This window comes from Nymphalis io, chromosome 22, assembly GCF_905147045.1.
Source record: "Nymphalis io chromosome 22, ilAglIoxx1.1, whole genome shotgun sequence".
Taxonomy (NCBI): Eukaryota; Metazoa; Arthropoda; class Insecta; order Lepidoptera; family Nymphalidae; genus Nymphalis; species Nymphalis io.
In genome coordinates, this window is record NC_065909.1 from 9,700,912 (window position 1) to 9,725,777 (window position 24,866).

The window sequence follows — 24,866 nt, forward strand, 5'->3', positions numbered from 1 at the left end:
ACATAATCAAGACTGCAAGACTTGCTCGTGTACTTGACATTTTTTTAAGAAATTAGAATTAAGTATCAAAATTTTATAATTTACTACAAAAAAGCACGTTGTTTTAAGGTTTATCGCAAGCCCATATTCTGGATAGTTACCAACGAATTATAGTTTTGTTAATTTGGGTTTGTAATTAAATTTATATTACTGTCAATATATCACATGTTTGATTGCGACAAAATATTTATTTTTTCTCGCACATAAAGAGGTGCCAAAAAGCTTACACATTGGTGTTTGAAATCCTCGTTTAATATCCGGGTCGGGCCATTAGAAAGTTATTAAGTTCTTTTTTCAAGAAACTCTCAGTAGCAACATTTTTGAATTTGGAAATGTTAACACTCTCGTACCGCGGAGAGCACATCGATCCTTAATTTTAACTACACTTGAGTATACGCACACACTTATGCACTATTAATACATGCGCGTACTCAGTTGGCTAGTCTCCCTTAAAAATTGCCGCCGCAGTCAAAATCGGTCAGGATCCTCCTGACTTTCATCATCTTTACTACAGTAAAAATAAACAAAATGCTTATGAACTTCATATGATCAAAATAAAAGCTATTCAAATTAGTCTAATTTATTTCTAACGTTTGGCACACAAAATAGGTCATAGCTACAAAATATCTTGATATTAACTTACTAAAATTTTAGGTCAAGCTCGGATCCTAGCGAGTTAGTGCTCAACAATAACGAAATGTAATAAATGTAAGCATATGAAAATATTATAATAAATTATACAATATGGGTGCACACGGATATATGTATTCTTTTCCGCGCATATATATGTTTTTTTTTTTATAGTATAGGTAAGCGGACGAGCATATGGGCCACCTGATGGTAAGTGGTCACCAACGCCCATAGACATTGGCACTGTAAGAAATGTTAACCATCGCTTACATCGCCAATGTCCCTTGTGCCTCTAACACAAAAATACCTACAAATACTACTGTTTTGCGGCAGAATATCTGATGAGTGAGAGTACCTGCCCAGACGAGAAGCATATCTTTGTGTTGTTTTATCTTTACATATATAGTGCAATTTTTATTAATTTGCTCTCTGTTTGAAAATGGAGTTCATCCAAGGAAATTCCTTCTTTCTTTAGAGCTCGCGAGTATATTGACGGTAGTGGTAAATAAGCAGTTCAATTTAAACATTACGCTCAAAAGACATCTTAGAACCTATTAAAATAATTTAAAAAAATCCTATCGCTACGTATTAAATATTATAACATTATAAATAATCATAATTTATAGCTGTAATTACTTTGGTTTATTTTATATTTAACTTTTATATTTTTTCTTACACCTCAAAGTTACACTTTAATGCAATGATCGTATCGGAACTCATCCGGTACTGATCAGCAAATCTCACTGTAACTTACTACCCTTAGCTTTTGTCTTCGAGGAACTAAATAGAGTCGCTTCATCTCTGTCACTCGTACGAAGTGCGCAATTACTCGTCTCAAGTCGGTGACGTTCGGCTCGGCTCATTGTACGTCAGGAAATTATTGTCACTAAAGTGCTCATTGTATACTTGATGGTACGTCATAAGACTTAGAGACTATGCTTCTATGAGCTAACGTCCTCCGGAGTCCGTGAGCGAACATCGAATTGAGACGAGTGATTAGGAGTAGTTAGGATACGTGAAACAATACGACGCTCCGCGAGAAGTCGGTATAGTAACAAAATATACATTCTTTTTATATTCGACAAGTAAGAAAGTTATTATTTTTCTCGTTACACTCCGCGACAACCTCTTTGAGTCGTTATACTAGCCCATATTAACTTTCGGTTCTGTCAGATTACCGTCTCATTGGACTATGAGAAAGAGGGAATTAAGAGTGCAAATTGCTAAGTTCCAGCTCGGTTCGGAGGATATTACTAAAACAATTTATATACAAGTGTTAGTGAGCACTTTAGTTTCGCACAAAGTACCTTTCGTAAAGCAGCGCCGCGAGCACTAATCTCTAAGAGCACCGAAGTCATTTTAGTCCTGTTTTACTGTAAAATAAATGATGCTACTCGTACGCAACGATGCGACTATTATGAGTTTTTAAGGTAAAGTTTATAACCAACTCCATCTATCTACTCATTATCTATCATATCGAAGATAGCACACACAGATAGACAGAAAACATAGAAAAAATCTATGTGTTCTATCTGTGTGTGTATATCTTAAACATTTAAAGTCCATTTTCTCAAGTTGAGAAGCTGGCTTTGAAGCGGACAGTTGTCTCACAAGTGAACATCGCTGCCCATAGACGTTGGCACTATAGGAGACATTGGATTTCCGTTTACTATTAACGCATCACTGACCATGGGAACTAAGATATTATGACCCTTGTACCCCAGCTTGTTACTCATCTTTCAAATCAATACAAAATACACACACATACAAATTATTGTTGTGGCGGCAAAATTACTCGAATGAGAGGGCAATAACTGGGTATGACTTTTCTCAAAGCACTAACAACAGATTTTATACCATACAAATACATTAACGGTTAAATTATAATGAATACAATAAAACGACGACATAAAATAAAATAATTCTTTTATTTAACTCTATTAAATATTTATTAACATTCATTTTGATTATTTGTAATGTCAAACAAAATACTACTTATTTTTAATTCTACAAAATATTTTTATATCTCACTATAAATGTTATTTCATTCTATTAACCATTGCATGCATGTCTGCTGCCACATAAACGTGCGATTTAAATATGGGATTATTTCTTAATTATTATACAATAAAAAAAATGATTATTATTATTACTAAAACCGAATTCAACGATTTCAAATAAAATTTATGGATAATATTGAAATATTAATTACCGGTCTTGAACACAAACGATATAATTCTTCGTAAATAATGAAAGATAAAGCAGAGACTACATCGCTATGGCGCATTATGCGGCGCTCCGACGGCAGCAGCGCTTTTACGACTGTGAAATGGCGCGGCACAATTTTATGTTAAAATAATTTCGCGACAATACCTACTCACGCAGTGTTACGTTGTTATTTATACAAAATATATATTTTTTATTAAATCTGCCTACGATTTTCATTGTTCTTTGTCAATTGTACATAATTTTGTACAAACATGTTTAATATACCTTTTCTCAACTGAGAACAGCCGTAAATGCTTTCAAATCGTGTAGGTATCCGACAGTGTCGCGAAGATAATCGCTTGCTCAAAGATATATTCGTAAATGTAATATCGGCTAATTCACAAAAACTACGTCACGTCTCTTGCCGAGTCAGCGGCCGACTCTCGGCGACCATTCGTCCGTCAGCTGCAGAGGAAACTTTAATGGCGCGTAAATTCAGTTTCGTTTTATTTATTGTTACGATCATTATAAATGAATGCATAATTCTTCTTCTACATTCCGTTTTGAATACAACTGGCTAACAATGTAACAGATTTCTTTACTGTACCTAATATATCTTACAACTCAAATATTTTAAATTATTATTATAATTATATGCTTGAGTATATATGCTATTCTGTTGCATTATTATACGCTCAATTTAAGATGTGTTATACTTATTGTGTATGTAATTACAGATGAAGATTTACAGTACGCCCTAAGCCCGTTACTTGGCTTAGATCGTTGTTATACTGATATCGCTTTGTTTGACCAAAAATTTAATTATATAATAATTTTGTTAAATTATATAATACATTGTGGTTGAAGACAATTTTAGCGATTGGTGCGCTGTTCCCGCAGCTGCCTCGCCAACCACGCAATCCCGTCAGCTAGACCCATGCCCGTGAGAGCGCTGCAGGAGCAGATATGCCACGGCTTGTCGGTGATGCGCTCCAAACCTAGAGCTGGGTAACGTAGAGACATATTTATTAAAGCCTTATTAATACGATTTTTATTTTTCTATTGTTTCCCTTATGATTTATTACACAGTAACAGTAACGGCCTGTGAATGTCCCACTGCTGGGCTAAGGCCTCCTTTCCCTTTTTTTTCTTGAGGAGAAGGTTAGGAACTTATTCCACCACGCTGCTCCAATGGGGGTTGGTGGAAGAAGAACATGTGTTATGGCAGAATTTCAGTGAAATTAGACACATGCAGATTTTACTCACGAATCTTAGGAAAAAATAAAACAAACATAACCGATTATCGTGAGTTCAAACCCTCCTGGGTTTGATTAAGATTCACCCGTTCTTACCGCTGGGCCATCTCGAGTTTGGATATATAATGTGCTTATGATTAACTTCAGAAATAATGTTCGTATAGAACAGTATGACGATTGAAATTGGTTCAAGATCAGACACAATGCAATTGCTACCACAGTGACAGATATAATCTGGAAAATACTGTTTGTATTTAGCGATTATTTTTACAATACAACGCGTTGGTTTTGATTCTTTTTTTCAATTAGAAAATAAAACTTCAATTGCAAAACGTACGAATCTCTTGGTTTTGGCAAATTATTTGAACGATCCAGCGCCGACCCGGCGCCTATAAATAATCTTTACCACAATTATAAAAATCAAATAATGCTTTTGTGCCCCTGTAAGTTGTTTTGGACATTTGATTTGTTTTTTTCCAAGAAACATTATAAAATGAACACAAGACAACATAACTCTAGAAATAAAAAAATATAAAGTACACTATATGATGAGAACTGTGTAAATATTACTTGGCAGTTGTATACTACAACGTAAAACAATCCCTTCATCCCTCCGTGCCTAACCCATTATGCAAGCTAGCACAATAAAATATCTAATGACAATGTAATTAGAATATGATAAGCTGTTTGTCAAGAATACACAACCGGCGCCCAGTGCGCGTCTCGTTCTACGTCGCACTAACAAATGTTGCTACACGTCAGACAACTTTTAATATAACCGTCACTGAAATAACTGGCCGCGTGCCCGACGAAAATTTAGCCACAAACGAAACGTAGACCTGGTGTTGTACCAGCCCTACGTTTCGGGAACCACCCTACAGGAAACATTTAGACTTAAATTCAACAAAAACATACTAAAGACATATTAACAGCTAAATAACTTTCGATACTATTTTATTTTTCTTAAATATCAAGTATACATAGTGATGTGTAAACAAATATTAGGATTTATGATGACTATACAAATTTTAATTGGATAAAGTCCAATCCTGTTGGCTGTTTTTATACTGATGACCTCTTCAGTGAAGCTCTGTACGGTGTGCGATTGGTCTGTGTGTGGTCTGTAGTGTAATAAGTGCAGGTACCGGCGGCGACATGCGCGGCGGACAGCGCGTGCGGCGCGTCGCTCTTGTTAGCGAGCACGAGCAGCGGTGTGCGGCGCCCGAACATGTCCGGGTGAGCCAGCATCAGCTCCAGCTCTTCCCGGGCCACCACTGCAACAGCACAGTACCAAAACTATTATAAAACAACATTTTGAAACTATCAGAGAACTTGTGTTTACCGAAGTATAAGTACACATGATCCCATTGAGTAAGTCAAATTAATAATGAATGTTACTCGTTAGTGGTAACTTTAAAACGTTAATCACTAATAATAATGTTCTGTGGAAGAAACCTTTTAGAGACAAGCTTTTATTTAATCTCTTTACTTAAGCGAAATTATGTCGTCGACGACGTTCAAGCCAAAAAACCATACACCCGGTTTTATATTCTGTGTTAAATTGAAATACAAGTTTGTCTATCTGTTAGATGAGTATACTTGAATAGTTGAAAAATAAGAATTTCGGACTAAACTATTTTCTTGTTTCGTAGGTAGATATTCTACTCATCAAGTATTCTACCGCAAAACAGCAATACTTGATATTGTTGTGTTCCGGTTTGAAGGGTGAGTGAGCCAGTGTAATTACAGGCACAAGGGACATAAAATCTTAGTTCCCAAGGTTGGTGGCGCATTGGCTATAAGCGATGGTTGACATTTTTTACAATGCCAATGTCTAAGGGCGTTTGGTGACCACTTACCATCAGGTGGCCCATATGCTCGTCCACCTTTCTATTCTATAAAAAAAGGTACTGTTCAGGGCGCGATGTTTTCACAAATACTATAATTAAAATGCAAAATTTAACACCCGCACATACTATGTATAGTTAAACAAGAGTTTACAAAAATTAAATGGTGCTGTGACCACCACAGAATGGTCGAGCTTTGCATTCGATGCAGGAATTAAATATTGACGAAAATAAAGAGTCCAAACAGACCCAGCCGCAAGTGATCCGCCGAGTCGACGACGAATATGACAGCGTGCGCGTGTCGGTAGTGACGCTCCCACAGCGAGCGCATGCGCGCCGCGCCCGACACGTCCCACGCGCTGAACGACACGCCACCGCCTTGTAAGTATGCAAGTTTAATATTAAAATTAAATCCCAAATTTGAATATGTATAATTTAAATAATATTATTAACATCCAGCTCCTGTTTCACACCATAGTTCGCGAATGAAGCTAATCGTAAGTACTTAACTGTCCTTTCGAAACTACTACTAATTAACCTGTACATGAATAAATTATAATTTGTAACAATTCCAGTTTAACTTCTGCCATTAATCACGTAACCAACGTATCTAAATCTTAAACGTATATTGTATATGAACACTTGGGTATTTAGTCACGCAATAATAATTCCATCAAAAACATAAACGTGAAATATGAGCCAAGTTCGATATTATGATATATGCCTTGGTTGTTGAGTTCAACGACAAAAGAAGTGAGATCTAAATGGGTGCCAAGTTCAATGGTCAGTCCTAAAATTTATTTATAACAACATAAAATATTTTATAACAACTTAAAATATCATTTCTTTTTAGAACTTAGGATAATATATTGAAGCCTAAGGTCTGACTTGGTTAGTTCTCATATACGAATTAATATGTACCTACTAAAACAGTCATGGAAGTGCCATCGATTTTAGGCTTACGAGGCCTTTGTATAGTTCGATAGATAGTTTTTACTAGCAGGCCAAATTTTTGAAAGAATAAAATAACAACTTACAGGCTTAGAACTTGCGAAGGCTATAATATACTGGGATTTAGTATTCATTATTATTTCAATCGTTATGAGGAGGTCAAAAGTGGCTCCAAATGGTTCGTGTAATATTACGCACAGAGCTGCTCGCCAGTTGGCTTGGCTTGACACGCTACCGCGTATCTAGATACAGATAGTGCGCTTAGGCAAGGCCCATTCAGGGATATTTAAAAAAAAAAAAACTACTGAAAATTTCCCGGTAGCAGTGCCCAATAATATGAACATGGGACGCATTTTTTTTTTTTTTTTTTTTTTTTTTTTAAATTGCAATTATAGCAGGCTTATTTGTAAGCACTCTTGGCGAGGGTTGTGGACACGCTCTTCCCCGAGCGGGGAGAGTTCGTGCCACCGGCCATGGTGCCGCCCGCGAGCAGGCCCCAAGAGGAGGACGACGGGTCACCGGTGACTCCGATCACCGAGGCGGAATTGCAGGCGGCTGTCATCAGACTAGGGTCGAAAAAGACAGCCCCTGGGCCCGACGGTGACGAGGTGAGCAAGCTCTTCGAGCGGGTGCTCGCTGCCCGTCTCGTCGGCAGTATGGAGCCGGGACTCGACGAGCGGCAATACGGGTTCCGTCCCGGCCGCTCGACGCTCGACGCGATCGCCAGGGTGAGGGGCCTGGCCGAGGAGGAGGTGTCTCGGGGCGGGGTGGTGTTGGCAGTGTCGCTGGATATTTCCAATGCCTTCAACACCCTGCCCTGGGAAACGGTGATGGAGGCCCTGCGGTTCCACGGTGTGCCGGGCTACCTGCGGCGTACCGTGGCCGATTACTTCTCGGGCAGGGCGGTGGCCTTCCCGACTGCGGACGGATGGGCCGTCAGGTCGTTGTCGTGCGGTGTTCCGCAGGGGTCGGTACTAGGACCGCTCCTGTGGTGCATCGGCTACGACTGGGTGCTGCGCGGGGCCACGTTGCGGGGGGTCAGCGTCACGTGCTACGCTGACGACACCCTCGTGTCGGCCCGCGGCAGTTCATACCGGGAGGCGGCCTATCGCGCCACGGCTGGGGTGGCGCACGTAGTCCACCGAATCCACGCGTTGGGCCTCGAGGTGGCCCTACACAAATCCGAGGCCCTCGTCTTTCACGGGCCTCGGAACGCGCCACCTCCGGGGGCGGCGATAACGGTGGGCGGAACTTCCATCGCCGTCGGGTCGACGATGAAGTACCTGGGACTCGTGCTCGACGGCAGGTGGAAGTTCGAAGAGCACTTCCGGCGCTTGGCCCTAAAGTTGGTGGCTGCAGCCGGGGCGCTAGGGAGGATCCTCCCGAACGTGGGTGGGCCAGGAGGTGCCTGCAGGCGCCTGTACACCGGCGTCGTGCGCTCGATGGCGCTCTACGGGGCGCCGATATGGGCGGACGCTCTGAGCGCCCGTAACGTCGCCTCGCTGCGACGTCCGCAGCGAGCGATGGCGCTCAGAGCGGCTCGGGCGTACCGCACGGTGTCGTACACCGCGGCGTGCCTGCTCGCCGGAAGCCCGCCATGGGACCTCGAGGCCGAGGCTAACTCGAGGGTCTATTGGCGGATCAAGGCGGCAGTGAGAGCGGAGGAGAACCGGCCCCACCCACGTGAGGTTCGGACGTGGCGAGAGGAGGCCCGCGAGAGGGTATTCGCCGAGTGGTCGGAGAGACTGGGTGTCCCGGGTGCTAGCCGGGACCTCGTTGCGGCCATTCGGCCGGTGCTGAGGAAGTGGGTCGAGCGCAAGCACGGCCCACCCACGTATCACCTCACACAGCTTTTGACCGGCCACGGTTGTTTCGGCCGGTACCTGTGTGAGGTGGTCGGTAGGGAGCCGACGGTGGAGTGCCACCATTGTGGCGGAGGAGCCGTGGATACGGCGGAACACACGCGCGTAGAGTGCCCGGCTTGGGCGGAGCCTCGCGCGGTCCTATCCACGGCTGTAGGTGGGGACCTGTCGCTTCCGGCCGTCGTCGAGAAGATGGCCGGAAGCGAAGAGATCTGGGCGGCAGTGTCACGGTTCAGCGCATGTGTCATGTCGCAAAAGGAGGAGGCAGAGCGGGAGCGGGAGGACGACGTGGACTCGCTCCCGCAACGAAGAAGGAGACCTCTTCGACGACGACGTGCCTTCGCAGGCCGGACGCTGCCGCAGAGTTAAGGTGTGGTTGGCGGCGGAGCCAGTCTGTTGATCCGCCGCGGGGCTTCAAGCCCTGACGCCCAGCCTCCAGTGGCGGACTCGGGGGAGTCCGTCACGTAACAGGACGGAGGCACAGAGAGGAGGGAGGCGCGCCCCTAACATCCTGGCGCGCTCTCGAGATGGGTCGCCTTATGGCGACGACCGCTGGCGGGGTTGCGGTTGTAAGTCACAACGTTCCCGTGACCCCGCCGCCTTGCGGAGAGGCGGAAATCCGGGGAGGTTTTAGTGGGTAGGACGGTGGCCCTCTGCCCCGTGAGTCCCACATACCCGTCCCGGTCCCCGCGGACCGGGCGGCAGGCGTAAATGCCTTTCCTCCCCGAAAAAAAAAAAAAAAAAAAAAAAAAAAAAAAAAAAAAAAAAAAAAAAAAAGGCTTATTTGTAAGCAAGGTCGTGGAGGTAGGTCGCATAAGGGTCGGGTGGGTGTCGGCGCGAGTCATGCTGCTCGACCCCAGACCGCTGCACTGTTTCCGGTGCCTCGAGCGGGGGCACATGGGGGCAAAGTGTGACCGGGACGTCGACCGAAGCCGTCTGTGCTTCCGCTGTGGTCAGCCCGGTCATAAGGCTCGGGAGTGCTCCGCCACCGTAGCCAGCTGCGTGGTCTGCACTGCGGCCGGTAAGCCAGCTGCCCATGCCGCCTGCAGCAAGTCGTGCCAGGGCGGAAAGGGCGCCGCGCAGAGAAAGAAGACAGGAAAGGTGGCGACGAAAGGCCCGGTAGCCGCGTCTCCACGCATAGAGGCGGAGCCGATGGAGACCGCGCAGTGATGGCCCTGCGCTGTCTCCAGGCCAATATCAACCACTCAGCCAGGGCCCAGGACCTCCTAGTCCAAAGCATGGCAGAGTGGCAGATCAACGTGGCGGTGGTATCGGAGCCCTACTTCGTTCCCTCGCGGGACGACTGGGTCTCCGACCACGAACGGGTCGTGGCGATCGTCGCCCCTGCGGTCGCTGGCGCTCCGGCCATCGAGGGTGTGGCCAGGGGCAGGGGGTGCGTGCTGGCCGTCGTCGGCGGTGTGACGGTCGTCGCCGTCTACGCCTCGCCCAGTCGGAGTCTCGCCGAGTTTGAGCAGATGCTGGCAGAGGTCGGGACTCTGATCGGGCAAGCGGCGCCCGCACCGGTGTTGGTCGCGGGGGACTTCAACACCAAATCAACGGCTTGGGGTTCTCCTGTGGCCGATGCCCGGGGAGAGGTGCTCGAGGAATGGGCGGTCTCGTTGGGGCTGGCGGTCCTCAACAGTGGGTCAGAGAGCACGTGCGTGCGGCGACAGGGCGAATCGATCGTGGACGTTACGTTCGCGTCCAACGCCCTGGCCCGCCGTGCTCAAAACTGGAGGGTCGAGACTGGCGTGGAGACACTGTCGGATCACCGATATATTCGGTTCGATGTCTCTGCGTCGGCTCGTTGGGATGTTCGGCCCACTGTTGACGGAAGAACGGAAAGTCGTCCGCGTTGGTGCCTGGGTCGCCTCGACGGACAGTTGGCGAAGGAGGCGGCCATCGTCGAAGCTTGGGGGGCCGGTTCCGACCCGGTCCTCCGGATCGACCAGGAGGCCGACCGGATCGACGGCGCCCTGTCCCGGGTGTGCGACGCGGCGTTGCCGAGGGCTAAGCCACGCCCGCAACGTCGGTGGGTGTACTGGTGGCGTCCGGAGCTCCGTCGGCTGCGCAAGGCGTGCGTGGCGGCACGGCGCCGTTACGTTCGGTGTAGGAGACGAAGGGTCCGTGATGACGACGCGGAGGAGGTCTTCTACACCGGATATAGGACCGCCTGCCAGGCCCTACAGAAGGCCATAGCACAGGCCAAAGAGGCGGCGTGGGAGGAATGGCTGGAGACGCTAAACGGCGATCCGTGGGGGCGTCCGTATCGGGTCGTGAGACAAAAGCTCCGACCCTGGGCTCCTCCGCTGACCAGCAGTCTCCAGCCGCAGCTCTTGGCGAGGGTTGTGGACACGCTCTTCCCCGAGCGGGGAGAGTTCGTGCCACCGGCCATGGTGCCGCCCGCGAGCAGGCCCCAAGAGGAGGACGACGGGTCACCGGTGACTCCGATCACCGAGGCGGAACTGCAGACGGCTGTCATCAGACTAGGGTCGAAAAAGACAGCCCCTGGGCCCGACGGAATCCCCGGTCGAGCCCTGAAGATCGCGTCGGAGGAGCTCGGCGAGAGCATGCGGCGCCTCTTCACCGCATGCCTGGCTCGGGGTAGGTTCCCGCGACGGTGGAAAACGGGCACGCTCGTTCTGATCCGCAAGGACGGGCGTCCGTCTGATCAGCCGTCAGCCTACCGCCCGATCGTGTTGCTCGACGAGGTGAGCAAGCTCTTCGAGCGGGTGCTCGCTGCCCGTCTCGTCGGCAGTATGGAGCCGGGACTCGACGAGCGGCAATACGGGTTCCGTCCCGGCCGCTCGACGCTCGACGCGATCGCCAGGGTGAGGGGCCTGGCCGAGGAGGAGGTGTCTCGGGGCGGGGTTGTGTTGGCAGTGTCGCTGGATATTTCCAATGCCTTCAACACCCTGCCCTGGGAAACGGTGATGGAGGCCCTGCGGTTCCACGGTGTGCCGGGCTACCTGCGGCGTACCGTGGCCGATTACTTCTCGGGCAGGGCGGTGGCCTTCCCGACTGCGGACGGATGGGCCGTCAGGTCGTTGTCGTGCGGTGTTCCGCAGGGGTCGGTACTAGGACCGCTCCTGTGGTGCATCGGCTACGACTGGGTGCTGCGCGGGGCCACGTTGCGGGGGGTCAGCGTCACGTGCTACGCTGACGACACCCTCGTGTCGGCCCGCGGCAGTTCATACCGGGAGGCGGCCTATCGCGCCACGGCTGGGGTGGCGCACGTGGTCCACCGAATCCGCGCGTTGGGCCTCGAGGTGGCCCTACACAAATCCGAGGCCCTCGTCTTTCACGGGCCTCGGAATGCGCCACCTCCGGGGGCGGCGATAACGGTGGGCGGAACTTCCATCGCCGTCGGGTCGACGATGAAGTACCTGGGACTCGTACTCGACGGCAGGTGGAAGTTCGAAGAGCACTTCCGGCGCTTGGCCCCAAAGTTGGTGGCTGCAGCCGGGGCGCTAGGGAGAATCCTCCCGAACGTGGGTGGGCCAGGAGGCTCCTGCAGGCGCCTGTACACCGGCGTCGTGCGCTCGATGGCGCTCTACGGGGCGCCGATATGGGCGGACGCTCTGAGCGCCCGCAACGTCGCCTCGCTGCGACGTCCACAGCGAGCGATGGCGCTCAGAGCGGCTCGGGCGTACCGCACGGTGTCGTACACCGCGGCGTGCCTGCTCGCTGGAAGCCCGCCATGGGACCTCGAGGCCGAAGCTAATTCGAGGGTCTATTGGCGGATCAAGGCGGCAGTGAGAGCGGAGGGGGAGAACCGGCGCCACCCACGTGAGGTTCGGATGTGGCGGGAGGAGGCCCGCGAGAAGGTATTCGCCGAGTGGTCGGAGAGACTGGGTGTCCCGGGTGCTAGCCGGGACCTCGTTGCGGCCATTCGGCCGGTGCTGAGGAAGTGGGTCGAGCGCAAGCACGGCCCACCCACGTATCACCTCACACAGCTTTTGACCGGCCACGGTTGTTTCGGCCGGTACCTGTGTGAGGTGGTCGGTAGGGAGCCGACGGTGGAGTGCCACCATTGTGGCGGAGGAGCCGTGGATACGGCGGAACACACGCGCGTAGAGTGCCCGGCTTGGGCGGAGCCTCGCGCGGTCCTATCCACGGCCGTAGGTGGAGACCTGTCGCTTCCGGCCGTCGTCGAGAAGATGGCCGGAAGCGAAGAGATCTGGGCGGCAGTGTCCCGGTTCAGCGCATGCGTCATGTCGCAAAAGGAGGAGGCAGAGCGGGAGCGGGAGGACGACGTGGACTCGCTCCCGCAACGAAGAAGGAGACCTCTTCGACGGCGACGTGCCTTCGCAGGCCGGACGCTGCCGCAGAGTTAAGGTGTGGTTGGCGGCGGAGTCAGTCTGTTGATCCGCCGCGGGGCTTCAAGCCCTGACGCCCAGCCTCCAGTGGCGGACTCGGGGGAGTCCGTCACGTAACAGGATGGAGGCACAGAGAGGAGGGAGGCGCGCCCTAACATCCTGGCGCGTTTCCGAGATGGGTCGCCTTATGGCGACGACCGCTGGCGGGGTTGCGGTTGTAAGTCACAACGTTCCCGTGACCCCGCCGCCTTGAGGAGAGGAGAGCGGAGAGGCGGAAATCCGGGGAGGTTTTAGTGGGTAGGACGGGGCCGTCTGCCCCGTGAGTCCCACATACGCGTCCCGGTCCCCCCGGACCGGGCGGCAGGCGTAAATGCCTTTCCTCCCCAAAAAAAAAAAAAAAAAAAAAAAAAAAAGGCTTATTTGTAAGCCGTCAAATGTTTTTTCTGAGCCGCTAATTAATGAAAGTGGTAACTCACTCTGGAAGTGGTCCTGTTGGTGCCCGACCGTGGGCAGCGTGTGCGAGATGCGCTGCTCAGGTGGGCGCATCGCGTTCAGAGTGGAGGTCTTGCCGCTGCTGTCCAAGCCCAGCACCAGCACCGTCACCTGCGTGCCGCCACCGCCTATCCACGCTGACAACTTGTCCAGCAAACCCATGTTCGAACTATACTGAACAGATGATAGACCTACTCAATAATATAACTATTTTGGAACTATAAATTTTCTATTTGTGCGAGGATTACTTGATGAATCCTTTTCTGATAAAACCTTTTAATTTTACGTAATAAGTTGCGTTTTTATTTTGTTACGACGTCAGGAGTGAAGACTCCGTCGGAGATTATCAATACGCCACTTATTACAAATACGCGCTGGTTAAGTAATGACGACTAAGTGATAAAACAATTATGTGTTCAATATTCAATGGGTCATGTCTTTTTATGAAATATTTTATAAATTCATAAAATTCAATAGTCATAAAGTTATAAAGTTATTAAGTTTATCGTAAGGTAATATTATTTATATCAAGTTCTCGTCATCGTTGTGTAATTTAACATTGGTAAATAAAATATCGAAGTAAATAAGGTTGATATATTATGTAAAATAAATAAAAAGAGACCAAGCAAAATTAATTATAATAACATATATACTTGTATTAGTGGTGTAATTTTCCCCTAGCGAAGTCTTCAGAAGCTGCAGGCCGTCGCCGCAGTTACTAGCAGTAACCGCCGTGCTGCTCGCGGGCTGCTGGCTGTTCGTCGCATATTCTGCCACTTCCCATTGACTCGAACAAACGTACCAAGCTTAATTGGTTCCAGCGCTCCGATAAATTAACGCAAAATCACTTCTCTTCAGCATTACGTTATTCACATCGTACAGATGTTGGTCGGACGTTGCCATGGAAACCAGTGGACAAACACTTTGACGCAGCTATATTGCTATATTTTATCCGATTTCTTTAATTAATTAATCCATTTAATTATGTTAAAGAAGATTCGGAAATATAAACTGTTATTATGGAGTGCTCAGTGCTAAAGGATTCAAGATGTCGTACTATACGAGTAGGTAGTGAGTAGTGCGAAGTTACTGGGCTTTACTAATACGCAACTATTGCCTTTTTGTTTCTAAAATAAGATTGGCGGTTACCAAATCAAACCTAAGTGTTTTGGCAATGTAAATTCGTTTCATAAAAACAATTATTACTGAGCCTGAAACTCAGTATATAGTAATTCATTTTTTCAAATGAAATGTCACTAATCAACTATATATACATATTTCATGAAATGTATATATTATGTATGGAAATCACCGATACTTTGTATCATAAATTATTATTTATTAATTGGCAATTTATAAATTTAGTAATTACGAATATCTTGCCTCATATAATAATATTTAGGTGTGTGTGTCGTATTTTATGTAATTTTTTCTAATCTTTTATGAAAAATACAATACTTTCACTTCGGTATTTAATCAAATTTTGATGAAATTTTCTAACTAGGGATTCAAGAAAAGAATTTAATCGATTTAAGCGTACAAAAGATTCCGTAATGAATGAAAGGCAAAATCGTCTCGCATTCGCTCCTAATACCGATGGAATTTAGCGGGAGATGAAGAAGTAATGTGCGCGCGGTCACCCACGAGTCACGTGCCCTCGAGGGTCGGCTTCGACATTCGTACTCATGCTTTTAAGCGACGACATATTTGATGAGCTTTTCTTATTTATAACATTTTACGGCATAAATATGTAATGATGAGGACAATGATAACTCGAAGGGGATGCGTTAAATTTCTCCGTATTCCATCTTGAACGGTGTACTATTTTCTTTCTTTCACATAATTTTATGCTTAATTTGATCATAAACATATTTTACTCATATAAATGGAAAATTAATGAGATAGGAATAAAACACTCGGACTAATAACAAGTTGTATTTAAATAATTCTAGTCAACAAATATCACAGTTTCGTGCACACGGTGAGTGCACTGCACTTAGAGTCGTGTTCGCGTTCGCAGTCGTTCGGTCGGCCGTGTTGGTCGGGACCAACAGCAGCGTATATCTGCTCCGGAGACCGGCCACGTGTCTCCGGCACAAGCAGTGCCGCGAAGAGCGCGTACGCGAGAGTGAGCGCGGCCGCCAGCCCCAGCGCGCCGCGCAGTCCCCCCGCCGTCGCCGCCAGCGGGAACAGCGCCACCTCCAGCGCGTTGCCAGCGCAGCCACCCGCGCTCACCAGCATTAGCGCGCAGCTGCGGTACTGTGGGTGCACAGTTAACTTGCTCAATCCTAACGATTTGTTCCTAAAAATGTATTAAAAAGGTTTACATTAAATTGTGTGTTTGATCATATCTGACCTGATAGTGAAACATATCAGCGAGCAGCGCGTAGGGTGCTGGCTGCAAACCAGCAGAGTCAGCTGCTACAGCAATGGCAATGGCGACAGTGGTACCGCCCGAGGTGATGCCCGTAAGCGCCGCTGCCAGCGCCAGTGCTGCACCCGTCAATACCGCGCACACGACTAGCAGCGGCTATGAAACAGGACATTGTATCTTTTAAACACATATACATAGTAATATCTTGCTGGACAGGACAAAATACTACGGCAAGTAGACAGATCAACTTCTTTTTATCTTTTTCATCAACAATTTTGGATAAAATATATTGGACTCCTGTCAGCCTTTATTCAAAATCTAAAAAACCAGCATTCATAAGATATTTTTTAAACGGGCTTAATCAAGGAGCGGTTGTGCGAAGCAGAAAATACCCTAAAAATCACGCTATGGTGGAATTCCAGACATTGACCTGTTGTGGACGCGATGTCCAATGGAATTAAAACAAACATTTCCTCGGAATATTTCCCATGGAATAGACAGTGGAAAATGCAGAGTGATTCAACACCGTCAATATTTCAGCAGGTCAATATTTCGTTTATTGCTAGTTTAGTTAAGTTGAATTCGGTCAAATGGAAGCAGCTGGTACCGGGTAGCTCCTGGTGATGTGAATGAGAGGTGTACTCCATGTGGGGCCGATTTGCGTCTCGTAAAGTTTTAGGTGATGACGTGAAGTACTGTCACCTTGCTAATCACACGAAGCTTTGTAGAAGCTAATTTAGCTTTACCTTCTCATTGGTATAGGAACAGAACGACGCCCGAAATGTCGACGTTAAGTATTCCGATATTGGCTGTTGCAGAGAATTGTTTAAAAATACAGGCAAAACTGGATTCATATAGATTGAATTGCACCAAGTTTTTTCGGCCCCAGTCTGAGACTTAGATTCGTAAAGACACAATTTCAGACACAAATTTGATTCAATTCTCATCGAAGTAATCCCAAGAAACATATATACAGTAGAAGTATATGTTTATAGCACCGGCCGCGTTGCTATATAAGGTGTCTGCATAACAGCGAATGTTACTTATTGCAAAAATACAACATATGCAGAAGAAAAAGAGTAGGTAGTACGCAACCTTGTGGAACATCAGAGTTGGCGAATTTTAAGCCACAGCAAGGTGTGATCCCGCAAGTCTGGGTTTCACGTTAAATAAATAAAGTATGTTACCATTGCCTAATTTTTAACATAATACGGCAAATATCTATTATTATAACAACAGCCCTGGGTTTGGGCCACTTCTTCCTGAGGTGCTTGTTTTTTTGCTGACATTCTGCTATTTTTTTTTATTATTAAATGTCAAGCATTTACATAAATTAATATATAGAGAACTTTGAATCCGGAGGCTTATAATAGCTAGGGCTATTATAAGCCTCCGGATTCTAACAAAGAAAGACTGACCCTACGTCCAATCCTTTCGACGAGGTAGAGTGAGAGGGCTGACATCACAAGTTGGACGGCTCCGATGATAACGGCGTGTCGCGCCGGAGACATCAGCTCGGCAATCGGGGCGCTGGTCGAGAGGAGGGGGCGTGCGCTCAGCGGGGCCGGCGGCTCGCTCTCGTCCCGCGCCAGAACGAACACTCGCTCGGCGTACTGAAGGATGGCCAGCACGCCGCAAGCCTCCTGACCTATCACCGCTACGGCTCCAATTATGAAGGCTCGACGTCGCTGTAGGTCGCTTACTGTCAAAATGTTATAATTTAAGGCTTTCAGTAAAAAAAAAACTTTAAAAACAGAATCAATTACTATATATTACTGGCCAATTTCTCTTGAGAGTGCCGTGGCCGAAATCGGCTTGGAAGACTTAATATTATCAATTAATATTATAAATAACAAAAACAATTTTATAGGTTGTCAGATATCCTAAATAACGTAAACTACACAGATTATTTTACAATTTAATACATAAATGTATTATGAGATATAAACTTTATTATAAATCGTATTTAATAAATTTGCATACATTTCTGTTTGTTGACGCAAAGCGTGAGAAATAGTTAACAATTATGTTTTTCCGAGACATTAAGGGATTCTTAAGGATTCTTAAAGTTTAGACTAAATAAATTTAAAGGGTTAGCGCGTTTTAAAATGTAACGAAACACAACGCACGCATTTCTTTCGCGAGGCTCCAGGACGACTGGTCACGCTCAGGGGATGGCAGCGACCGCAGCTCCGTCTCCAGAGCAGGGTCTGACACCGACAACCCTCGGAACCACGCCAATGACACGCAAGCTTCCTGTAAATTGTTGTGGTTTATTAAAATCTCAACGAGATTATATAATTACGATACATTTGTTGATAGAAAGATCTTTTCCAAATCAATATTCTGTTGAATTCTGTCAAATTATATTTTTGAGTCGTGGGCAGTTGGAACATTGGAACAACAACGGCTCTCGGAAGAACATATAACACCTCGTGTCATTCACCCGTGCCTCCACTCGTGACAGGAGGGCTGGTTTATTTTTCTTGATATAAAAAGAACAATTTTGTGGTCTCTTAAAATACATGAATTGAAACAAAACTGCGGGTAGGTACTTAGGTTAGTGGTAGATAGCATTACCTACAAAATAGATGCAGTTATTTAAATTTATTAACCACAATCGTACAATTATGTTAAACAGTATAATAAAATGCAAGATTCATGGATACAAGGCACGGCAATTATTGTTAGCAAGAGAAGACTTAATGCGCATAAAATACTTGTGTCATTTGTATAAATTTTATAATATAAGATAATTATATTTCATAGAAAATATTTATCAGAACACTATAATTTATATATTTATAGACTATCATATAATGTTTCGTTTTGTTATTAACAAACTTTTATTTTACATGTACGGTTCTGATAGTAACACCTTGTCATTAAAAACTTCAATGTTTTTTATTTCATTTAATGTTTTTAGAAGACAGATAAATATTCAAAAGAGGGTAATTGGATTAGACATTAGTACTAAAAAACTATAAGCCGGAATGCGCCGTCATCCGACCTAAGATGTAAAAGCCTTAGTTCCTATAATTGCACTGGCTCACTCACCGGTTGAGACGTAACAAAACAACACAAAGTTTTGTGATAAAATAACAATAAAAGTATTGGTTACCTTTATTTTACCTTTGGCTGCCAAAAACGACGGGGACTCGGGAACGAATCCGAAAATCACGCAGTGTGTGACAGACAGTCCCAAGCACCACCACAGTATCGTCCTGTAGAGAAATATGAAAATAAATTGATGTTAATAAATCAAAATATAAAATTATTAATCACAGTTGTAAAAGTTACCGAAAGTTTTAGCTCTTTCGAGTAAAACTAGACCATTTTTACCAAGTAATAATGACAGGTGCAAACGATAATCTTGTATCGTGTACAGTCCACGTTTGACACGTCCACGAATAAAATTATATTAGTTCCTTCTATTTAAACTGTAACTGGTTTAAATATTAGTTCGACCCGAACATACTGTAGGTATCTATCGATATAGCTGTAGTTTTTGGAAGGAAGTGAGTATTAATATATATAATATAGTAAGTCATGAAAATATTTCACAAGCTCAGTGTTGTTTCTATAAGCAATTTTATATATAATTTTTGTTTGATGTCATAATAAAGGCCTATTCTTTAGTAATCAAAAACTACCTGTGCGGTATCGCCGCGTCAGCAGCGAGGTACATGAGCAGGACGCCAAAGTTATGAGCCAGCGCCAGCGCCGACACAGCAGCTCCTTGGTACTTCTCGCTACACATCTGAAATTATCAATTTATCCTTTCATAGGTCTAGAAGATTTTTTGTTTTTTAAATCAACATAAGTTTATATGTATTCATATTATATGTGTGTTATGTTGTGTTGTTAATCACGCGGCTCCAGCAAAGAATAATGGAGCCGCTCCCTTATTGCTTTCATTATTTGATTACGTCAAGGGCTTAACCGTTATGACTGATTGAAAACAATAAACGAAACCCACAAGCAGGTCGCCGGCAGAAAGTAAATCAAACCATTAATGAATAATGCCTATGGCTTATAAGAGCACTGGTGTTAATTACTTCTCTTGCCAGCAAAGGAGCGAGGGCCCAAGCCGCGGCGCCGCCGAGCCCGGCAGCCACGCGTGCCACCACCACGCACCACGCGCCGCCCCACACGCTTACTAGCTTGAGCGACCAGCAAACCTGCAGTGCATTTTTTTCCGTTTGTTAATCTACGTTATTCCGGAAACGAATACGATATAGTATATAATTCTATGAATATTGCAAAAATTAATTCAATTCAAGTACGAGTAACATTATATTTACTTAAGGTACATAGGAATCAGTCTGTAGGTGATCGTGTTATGAATAATACATTATGTCATCTTGAACATGTTGCTGCGTATTATATATGAGAGAGCATTGATGTTTCTTTATAACATATATTTATCTTTAAAAAAGGAAACATGAACTAGACTTAAGAAAAATTTAAAAAAAAGAAAACTACACAATAATTGCTTATGAATATTATTATAATAAACGAAATTGTTATATCATCGTCACATCATCAAACTTGTTTTAAATCAAACTTTATTAAAAATTCGTTAACGAAGCAGTTTTGTTTAAATCGTACCGACCACGAAGCAAGACGAAGTGGCGATGAGCGCGGCCTTCCTTCCGGCGTTCAGAGCACGGGCGCTGAGCGGTACGCCCACCAACGACGCTGTAAACGTGGTCACGGCCGCGACCACGGCGCCCCGATTAGCTTCATCTCCGCCACCCGCAACCGCCGCGGCCGCTGCGCCCGCCTCCCCGCTCGCCAGAGACACCCAGCCCAGCGCCAGCCCAAACGACACCGTGGGAACATTGACTACGAGAAAGAGAAATATTGATGGACACAAAAATTATTCTTATACTACAAAATGCATGCATTATTTGGTTACAAGTGTAGATCGAATAAAAAATGACGCGTGCCTAAATGAATAAAACCATACATAAAAATATAATTTTATTCCTTAGGCTAAAAAGTTAATCCACGATTTTATTATATTAGATATACAGTGCAACCTTAATATAACGAACCCCAATATAACGACTCTCTCGTTTTAAAAATATACCAGTACAAAATATACCTTTCCATTACGAACACATTTGTCAGAAACCTCTTTATAAGGATTTTTCATAATATTCAATGGAATATAAATAAATAAATATTAGTTACCTCTATTTAACGAATTTTGTCAACTTATAACCTTTACATAACGTATCAAATCAATCATTCACGCTTAATTCCTAAATAATTAATGTCTTGAGAGGTTTAAGAGACGTTAAATTTTTCGTAAGACAATCATTTTTATTTGATGCCAAGTAATGTAAGCACTTCTGTTTGTCACTGTTGTTAGTTTGACAGTTACAATGACAAGAGATATAATAAACAATTAAGTATGTAAACGTACTGTTTTTTTTACCTTGTCATAAAGAATCGTAGAGTAACGTAACCTCTGTATAACAAACCTCATTATAACAAATTACTTGATATAACGAAGATTTTCCAATTCCCCACAGTTATGTTATATCGAGCTTGCACTGTATTATTATATTTTATATCGTACGGAAATAACTAATTCTTATTTTTAAATGTTATCTTAAGTAATGATATAAGACACTAAGATCTCCTGTGATGTTACATTGATTCACTTACTTTTAACATCATGACAAAACTGCTGGTTGCGAATTGAGAAACGTCGTTTGATGTTAGAATAACTTACAAGGCGACGGTGTCATGGAACACTACAAAGATTCCACCATTCCGCTTTGTCGCAGCGAGGTGTAAAAAACTCCTATTTTGGGTCTGACATTTTATAAAATATATTTTTGTTAATTATTTATAAATAGAGTAGTTTGTGTAAAGATGACAATATTATTTCACCTAAAGTTGTTTCTAAAATGAAAATATATCAAATGAAACCGTCGTCGGCCGATTTTGAACCGGAACAAAAAATATATATATTCATTAACAATTACTATAGTAAAATACTAAAGATATTGATTTAAATTAAAAAACACAGTTCCTTACAAATATTTTAATTCCTTGTAATAATATAACCCTGGAATTCAAGAATGGTTATTTTAACCTTGTTAAACGCTTTCACGTGACCTTGTATCGCTTATGGGGCAATTAACGAGCATCGTCCATTGCACCCGCTGGGTACTGTAGGGGAATTACCCAAAGGTTGAAAACCGTAATTCCCTTACAAATTCTGACATAATGGACACCATTTTTACAATGATTACATTCAAGTCTAAAAGCCAATATGCACCGTATTCATCAAATGAATGAAGTATTTTTATTAAATTGTAATCGTTAATACGTTTATTTGCACTATATTAACCCAGCGGGCGTCTGTTTTGTTTGTTTTGAATAAATCGATCAACCGCCGGCACTCAAAGCCACACACACACTATACAAATATCTCTTGCAATGACGAACTTGCAGAATATTTGTCGAAGATAATGTTGTAATTCGGATGTGATGAGCGACAATATGGAGAGTAAATAGACTAAATACATGTTGAGACTAAAGCTATGAGCAAACATAACAGACACGTGTTATGTTAACAAGACCTCGACTGTCACTCGACTGCCAGTGGAGGCTGAAGTTTCGACTATAGGGAAATAACAATTCATACAAAACGAGCCAAAGATTTCATAACGTGTGATCACGAATACCTTTTAATAGTCCTGCCTGTCATAAGGGAAGTATTTGTTATCGGTTATAATTAGAAGCCGATGGCCGGTTTGTACGCAATCATAAGGTATCATATGACTACACAACGGTGACCAACCGTACCGGACGATGGCGACAGGATCAGTCAGACGCCGCGCTGCGAAACACTAACTATTATATTTCAGCCATAGGAACACACTGCAATAATCAAACGTAAACCGTGAATATTGAAACGTTATATAAAACATAGAATGAGGTCCGTTGGTCCTTGCTTTAAATTTTCTTCAGAGTCACGAGTCACGAGAATGTAAACTCTACTCCGCACTGCTACTGAGAATTTCTTTTTTTTGTCGTCGAATTTGTCGAGCGAAATAAATTATACTCTCCAATCAAACACACGTGCACCAATGTTCTCCACATTAGTCCACGTTTGTGGTTCCTTAAAGAGTCCAGAATTATAACTACAAGATTACTCAACTCGTCTCAGATTTTGTTTTTCTCCTTAAAGCAAAATACAAAGTTTAAGAATTTCTAACTCTTGAAATGTTTACACAAAATGCGTGTACTCGGCCGCTAGTACAACGAGATAAACCGAGCAGGATAAGTGACTAGAACACATAGATTACAAATGAAAGTCCTGTATTCAATTTTCCTGTATTCATACTAAATTAGTTGTGTGAAGGAAATTACAAATGACCGAACACGTTTCTAAAAAAAACCATATATGTATTGTACTGGATAATGTCTAACTCCTAATAAACCAGCATGTAGCTTAAGCTCCAATTTTTAAAACTAGCAGTCAAAGTATCTTAGAATTTAATTTACCAAAACTTACTTAAAAACACCAGCAGAATCTGATTGACCGCTCCTCGTACATTGGCCAGCTGGGCCCAGTGGTTCTTAACTGTCATGACACCTTCTCACAAATAAGTCTCACCGTATTCAGCAAACCTTATTAATATAAGTAATAATTATCACTTAACTGAGTACTGAACAATTTCTACGAGATAAATCAAAGTAGGCACGATATATTATTTAATGTTATGGTCGTGGTGAGCGCGCGCCCTACCAGCAGTCACTGCGTCCCTTCGGCGCACGCCGTGGTATAAGCCTCGTGCCCGCCCATTGAGAGGACGGAATCGTTACACTATTACATCCCGCGTTTGTCGCAGCTCCTCGTGCTAGACATTGCCTTATTTATGATATTAAATCACCTTTTCCATAAAGTTACATGTGAAGCTGAGAGAATACAAACAAAATATGTTTATTTATAGGCAAAATACCTATTTATAAAATATTTTTAAAACATATTGTTAATGTGTATGGTAATTATCGACATCTAAGAATAGACATGCCGCTTACATTATTGTTTCCCATTTTTTTGTTTGTTTGTTACAAAAGTATGTAGAAAATTAGCATTTACATTTGAAAATGAAGTGATTATATGAAGCACGTTCAAAAATCGACACACATTCACAGCCCGTGACCGACACACTCACGTGAACCATTATGATTAAACATATTTAAAAAAGTTTGTCTTGTTTACAATAAGTCTCTACACGTCCAGTACAACTTTTAGCAGCCAAATTAAATTAATAGTGGAGAGTCTCGGCCAAACAATACTTTTTAAATTAAACCAAATTTACTATGACTACGACTAATTTCTGCCAATTTTCTAAATCTGCCAATTAATTATACTAATATTATAAATGAGAAAGTAAATGTTTCTATATATTACCCTTTCACGGCTAAACCACTAACCGAAACCACAAAATTTGGTATAAAGCAAGCAACACATACCGTTCTGTCCTAACAAGAGGACGAAAACGCGGGCGAATACTAGTTATTTTATCAATCAATTAAACAAAACGTTGAGAACAATAAGTTATCCCGTAAACACAAGACTTCACCTCTGTGTATTTTCATCTCTCAAGTTATAATAATAAGTCGTTATAACAAAATAAATTCGTACTCACATAACGCTAGTCACAAAAAGTGACCGCGTGAAATAATTCAAATATAAAATAATTAAGTACTTGGAATTATCCACAACCGATTTTAGTAGTTTTCCATGTAACTGTGGTTAAGTTTTTATCTATTGTTGTTAAGAAGTCGAAGAGTCTGCTGATTTTCAGTGCACGGGTCTGCACTGTGGCCACAGGCTTGCTCTCGCTGTTATTATT

General features: G+C 44.1%; 1 protein-coding gene across 1 annotated transcript; it reads right to left on the reverse strand.

Moving 5' to 3' along the window:
- Positions 1 to 2,699: 2,699 nt before the first annotated feature.
- LOC126777329 (solute carrier family 2, facilitated glucose transporter member 8-like) lies at positions 2,700 to 23,931 on the reverse strand. Its single transcript, XM_050500327.1, has 14 exons — positions 23,519 to 23,931; positions 20,594 to 20,826; positions 20,037 to 20,159; positions 19,632 to 19,738; positions 19,100 to 19,202; positions 18,108 to 18,234; positions 17,397 to 17,680; positions 15,961 to 16,134; positions 15,571 to 15,863; positions 14,258 to 14,358; positions 13,589 to 13,795; positions 6,230 to 6,358; positions 5,279 to 5,407; positions 2,700 to 3,881 (listed from the first exon to the last, which is right to left on the reverse strand). The coding sequence occupies exons 1-14, from the start codon at positions 23,592 to 23,594 to the stop codon at positions 3,751 to 3,753; spliced, it is 2,217 nt and encodes a 738-aa protein (XP_050356284.1). The 5' UTR covers positions 23,595 to 23,931; the 3' UTR covers positions 2,700 to 3,750.
- Positions 23,932 to 24,866: the final 935 nt, after the last annotated feature.

Coding starts and splice junctions, on each gene's coding strand:
- LOC126777329 (XM_050500327.1), bottom strand. CDS start 23,594: ATGACAGTTAAGAACCACTGGGCCCAGCTGGCCAATGTACGAGGAGCG. Junction 16,135..17,396: donor TCGAAAGGATTGGACGTAGG/GTCAGTCTTTCT, acceptor CCTGTTTCATAG/CCGCTGCTAGTCGTGTGCGC. Junction 3,882..5,278: donor CGCCGCGCATGTCGCCGCCG/GTACCTGCACTT, acceptor TACGTTACCCAG/CTCTAGGTTTGGAGCGCATC.